We start from the raw sequence: 6,000 nt of genomic DNA on the forward strand, positions 1-6,000 counted from the left end.
AGACCAGGGTAGTGGGTTTCAGACCGCATCATGAGAGGTTGATATCGGAGCACTGCAACACCCACCCACGATACGGTTCCGGCCCCGTTCTCAGCACAGACCCGGCGGTACCGGCACACCCAGGGAGCTGCCCGTGCCCGAGTGCGGGCGGCAGAGCCCGGCACTGGCTTACGGCGGGCGCCCCAAGCCCGGCCACCCGCGCCGGGCCCAGGGCCGCCCCGTCCCGAGGCCGCACTCCAGCCCCGCCGGGGCCCGGCAGACAATGCCAGGGAGCGGCCAGCCCGGAGCCGGGCCACGGCCGCCGTCTCCGCTCGGTCGCCTTTCCCTGTCAGAGCGGTGGCACGGCTTGACAGCCCCGCTCCCTGCCCGCGCCGCACCGGCCCCTTCCCTCCGCCCCGCAGCGCCCGGACGGGGGGCGGCGGCCGGGCCCCCACGGAGCGGCAGCGGGGGCCGCGCGTCCCCTCCGCATCCACCGTGGCCGCTCCCGCCTGCGGCGCTGCGGGCGGCCCCGGGCCGTCCCTGGGGAGCAGCTGTCAGAAAGCGCGGCCGGGCCGCGCCGCGGCTCCCAGGCCGGCGGGCGGGCAGGGCGTGGGAGCTTCACCCGCCGGCGGCGCCCCGGCCCCCGCGCCCCGCACCTCAGGGTGGGTCCCACGCAGGCCGTGTCGGTGCTCTCGATCTCCTGCAGGATCCGATCATGCTCGGGGAGACTCTCCGCCATCTTGGATGGGAGGGACGCGGCGGCCGCGCCGCTGCGGGAGGCGCCGAGGGAGGAGCGGCCGCGGAGCCGGGCGGGGGCCGGCGCGAGCCGCCGGGGAGGGTTCGCCGGTGCGCGCCGGGCGCGGGGCGGCGGGGAGGAGGGAGGGGCTGCGGCAGGTGAGGGGGCGCAGGTCGCGCCAGGCCGCGCCCTTCGGGCTCGCACCAGTTCGGCAGGGCTGCGCTGCCCTTGTTAGGGGCAGGGCTAAGTCGGGGAGCCCGGCAAAGCCCCTCCGTTCCCATGGCATCTCCGGGCTCTGGTGTCCGGCAGAGACCGCGGGCAGCTGCATCTGCCCGGCGCCTGCCCGTGCGACCCGCTCGGGGCACTGTGACAAACGAGGGACGCGCAAAGTGCGACCCCTCTCCCGGACCGACCGGCTGCCCGCCGCGCTGCACAGACGCCTTAAAGGCTTACAGGGTTCAACAGGACCTTTTCCCCTGAGCTAGTTCTGGTTTGGTCTTGTGGCTAGTTCATGGTGTGGTCTTGTTTTATTTTTATTATTATTATTTTGTTTGTTTTGATTCGACTGCTCCCGCACACGCTGACCGTGCCCGTCCCGTCAGGGAGGGAAGCGCCGACCCCTGAGGCGGAGGCTCTGCCGGGTTTCTGCATTCAGGTTATGTCAGTCGTCATTCCTTCCATTCTTTACACGATAGAAACTTGGGGGTCGGGGTAAAATAGAACAAAACCAAGACAAACCAAAAAAGTGCACCTCTATGTGCAGTGGCTTGCTGTATTTCACTAGAAACTAGCATAATGTTTCCTAGTGCTTTGTACAGCAAAGCTTCATGTGTCAACGAAGGAGGAATAACCTATTTTCTATGTAAATTTTACACTTTGTGGCCTGTGGCCGGGGATTAACTAATCCTTGGGTTTTGCATGCTCAGGAGACAGGATGCACCTGCTTTCTGGGCAAAGTTATCTGCACACAAGTGGGAAGTTTGTGTAAAGCAATAGGCCAGATATGTAAAACTTCAGGGTGATGTGTAGCTACTTTTTCCAGTAAGGAACTGACAGCATTTGACAAATGTGAATGCATCAAGGTCTGCAATTGCATTTGGCATCCTTCCAGTTACTATTATCAAGCTCATCATCTGTCCTGCCCTGGTGCAACTACACCTGTACACGAGTTAATAAATGGCACCAAAGACGATGCACGTCTTGTCTGTGCCTGTGCCTTTATCATATTCAGTGTTGATTCAGATTGTTCATTCACCTACTAAATCAACAAGGACTATTCTGAATGTAGACAAGTGCTTACAAATTGCATAATAAAAAAAAAGGAAAAATCCTACCACTTGTAGTATTTCCTTCAAGAAATCACTCAAATGCAATAACAATTTTCCCACATTCTTTTTTTTTTCCCATCACCAAAATACTGAAGTTATAGATTGACACATTTTTCGGGGTAAATTTAATTTTCTTTTTTTAGCCTGATGGTTACTGCAACCTGGCGCCTACAGTGCCAGGCAGGCTATTTTTAAAACTCTTCTACAAATACTGACAATATACCTAGACAAATTACATTACAATCTTATATATAATTACTTTTTTTAAGGACAAATATGCAGGGGAATTTTTTCAGTTGCACTTTTACTAATTAACAGTTTCCATAAGCTACAAACAAAACAAAAATAATTAAATCTTCAGACGTTTCGAAATATCAACAGTAAAACCTTAAGTAGTTCTGTCTTTGGTGATTAAAACAAAAGTTGCATTTACTAAAAATTTAAGAAGCAGTAAATTATTTTTTAAAATGTAGCTGTTGACTTTAAAAAGTTGCTACACAAAAGAGAACATTTCTCCTTGTTTTCATTTTTAAGAGCACTTTCTTTTTCACAAATCTGCAGCCAGCCATCAGAAACAGATCGCTTTGTCCAGGTGAAAAGAAAGAGCAGAGTAGGTGACCTTGGCTTGTACTTTTTCACTGAGGGCCAATCACATTGAAATTAAACTCAGCTTTCTTGTAGGCTTCAGGGTCAGGAAAACAAAGTTTCTAATATATTTTGCTGACTGAAAGAACAGCTTTAGAAGGAACAATCCATCATTAAGAGTATAATACTATTAAAAAGAAGCATACCTTATGGTGGTTCCAAGAGGCAGCTCAAAGGACTGGATCTCAGCAAGGGCATTTTCATATATCTGATCTTTGTTTTCTTCTAGATACAATTCTGAGAGATTTGACTTGCTTTTCCTTGCCATAGAGTAGCATAAAACTAATCTAACTTTAGGAGAGGACTTTTATTCTGATTATTAGAGTTGACTAAGTGGCTCTCTAGTCAGCAAAACCAAGCATAAAAAAGAGATCCTGTGCTAACCTCGTGACTCCTGAGGACTTTGTGTCCAAGAATGGTGCACAGCTGCTCTTTTCCTGTCTGCTGGTATCATTTGCCTCGTATGCACTACCCAGGCCTGCACAGTCTTTTGTGTGTGTGTGTCCAATATATATTAGTCTTAACAACAAATTTCCTGCCAAAATAATATTTTTACATCTTTGAAATAAATATTAAACCTGAAATTTAATAATTTTGAAAACATAACTTTAAAGGAATTTCAGGCACTAGACATCAATGCTTCATTTCTCTGTTAAGTTTTATGAGATTAAAATTATTATTTTTTAAATTATATTTTCCTTTTGCTATATAAAAAGCTTGCACACAAGGACTTAGCTGGATTTATGAAAAAGGTTTATGGATCTCATAAAGCAGATTAGAAAAACAGAGAAACACTTTTGTTCTCATAATTTTCCTCTTCAGCATTAGTAGTTGCTACTTCTAATAACAAATTGCAGAAAAAGCTCTGAGATAACTGTGGGGTTTATGAGTATGAGCAAAAAAAAAGCTGTTACTAATTTATTACCTGCATGGAAAAAATTGGATGACATGTTGGGACCAGTGCTGCTGTCATATCATTTTCATGATGATGGCAAAGAAAACACCTTGCACAACTGCCATGAATTACTTTAATTTCAGGCAGTCATTTCAAACATGAGACTGAAGTTCTAGATCTTTAAGTTTAAAGAACTGTTTAGAAGCCTAATTCAATATCATTTGGATAATCAGTACATTTTGGGGTTTTAAAATATTGCTAGGGGTTTAATCAAAATTTGGCTCCTAAGCTCAGTACTGCTCCTGACAAAATTGACTAATTCAGACACTCGTGATGCAGTCAACAGTTAAGTGCAGGAAAACAGAGATTACTCCTTTAGGAGCAGGGTGATAAACAGTTTATTCACTTCTCTGTGCCCAGTGGGAACACTGAGGAGATGAGTTCACATCAGTAGCAGTGGGAAAGAACACTAAAGGCTGCAGTGAGTTAAGGTTACAAATTTGCAGTGTGTTTCCTTGAACAAGCTGCTTTAATTACCAGTTTATTTTTGAATCAAAATTAAGCAAATGCTCTGTTAGCATTATTATGCAATACATTTCCTGCTTTCATGTTCTACATGGAGTTGAGAGTAATTTTTACACTTTTCACCAGAAATGGGAGCCTGTGATTGACCCATTCAGCCACTGGATGTCACACAAACGCAGATGAAAGGATGGATGTGGAAACTACTAATTTCTAATCTTAACAGTCATTGGATTTAGAATTAATTTAACAACTATAAAGTGACAGTGTGAAAGTAAACTGCAAATATTATAACAAGATTAAGCTTATTCGTGTGATAGAAGAAAGTACATCTACTGCCACTGTGGAAGAGCAGAGGCAGGGCAGGTAAATCAGAGATGCCTCAGACATCTACACCCAGCCATCACACACTGTGGCTGGCAATAAAAATAGAATGCAGTGATGGAAGCATGATGATTTATACAAAATGCTTTTATGAATATATTTATGTGATTTTAAATTAGTTCAATTCTTACAGAGGCTTTGGATAAAATTTCTTCTTCCTCCTCTCCCAAACATTTAAACAGTAGCTTACTTTAGGATATCAGCTAACCAAAATAAACAGGACTCTGAATCTGTTGTGCCAATGTTCTTGCTGGTATCACAGCTGCCTGGAAATAAATATGTTTAATAACAAAGCAAAACAATGTAAGAAGAAGCAAACAAATACAAAGGGGAATGACCAAGGAATAGGCAGATGTTACAGTCTCCAGTTGTGGCAGTGGCTGTTGAAGTACCTTGGTTCTCTGGACAGGATTGCCCCAAGCCTGGCTGCTCAGCTCTCCAGAGTGTTTTACACCCCCACTGAACCTAAGACCATGACATCCAGATGATGATCCAAGGTACAGTGGTGGATTTGTATCTGACCCCAGATCTGTGGGCAGGAGTACATTAAACCTGCCAGAAGCCCTTCCTGCTGCAGCTGACCCTGCTTCTACCCCGTGCTGTCTGTCCAGCCTGTGCTCCCCTTCCCCACGTCTGCCAGCTGCTCCTCCCCACTGCAATTCCAGTGCTGGTCAGATGTGCCCAACATCTACAGCTTTCAGTCACACAGGAGCTTCTCCTGTTTCCAGCTGAGCTCAGGGCCACTCTCAAAAGGCTTTAGGGAACTGCCTCGTTCAAGGAAATAAAGTATCTTTAGACAAAGGGACAAATTCAGTATAGGCACTTGACATCTGCTTCTGGCAGAACGGTGTAGCTTTGCTTCACAACTATACATAACATACTTGGAGGCTGCAACTAAATAGTTTGTCACCAAAGACTATACTAAGTAATTTTTTTTTTTAATTTATGGTACTCTCCATGCAGAAAAGGACAAGAGATGTTATCATTTCTGAGGCATCATACTTGTACTAAGTACTTGTACTAGTTCAGATTTAACCAGGTCAAGAAGCCTGAGGAGACTTCTTCTAGAAGTCCCCAGCAGAAAATGAGAAGGTATTTTCTGTGCTGGCTAAATTCATACTATTTCTGTGAAGGAAGTATTTCATTATCTGGACAGGCAGAAACCTCAGGCTCTGTAAGATATAGAGCTGTTGCCATTGTTCCAATCATCCTGAGATTTTCCTTTGAAAAAATGATCCAAAGCACCTATTTCTTGCTGAAGGTGTAAAAATCGTTCACAGCTCAGAAGAGAGCAAGAGGGGAAATTGAGGCAAATTATCAACAATATTGTGAAACAGGATGCAGAGGCTTATCTAAAGCAAAACCACTTTCACCACGTACTTTCTCCCCTTCCTCCCCTAATTCCTACTCTTCCCCAACCCTACTGGGATACCAGAGGGCCAAGAACTGCTGGTTTAAATCTTTCCTGCCTGTGTTGATACTTTAAAAATACATTTTACCCACATGACCAT

At 46.0% G+C, this 6,000-nt stretch overlaps 1 protein-coding gene across 3 annotated transcripts in view; it reads right to left on the reverse strand.

The window, feature by feature from the left end:
* The window catches only part of EXOC6 (exocyst complex component 6), an 87,349-nt gene extending 84,311 nt beyond the window's left edge, over positions 1-3,038 (reverse strand). For 2 of the 3 annotated variants that reach the window (XM_058810090.1, XM_058810089.1), the window contains exon 1: positions 636-725. In XM_058810090.1, coding sequence (XP_058666073.1) covers positions 636-718 — 83 coding nt within the window. In that variant the 5' untranslated portion in view covers positions 719-725. Of the gene's footprint in view, positions 1-635; positions 726-2,834 lie in introns of those variants that run through there. The other variant, XM_058810091.1, reaches the window with a different exon arrangement.
* Between the last annotated feature and the right edge of the window lie 2,962 nt (positions 3,039-6,000).

The sequence above is a fragment of the Ammospiza caudacuta genome, chromosome 9, assembly GCF_027887145.1.
Source record: "Ammospiza caudacuta isolate bAmmCau1 chromosome 9, bAmmCau1.pri, whole genome shotgun sequence".
In the NCBI taxonomy this organism is placed as follows: domain Eukaryota; kingdom Metazoa; phylum Chordata; class Aves; order Passeriformes; family Passerellidae; genus Ammospiza; species Ammospiza caudacuta.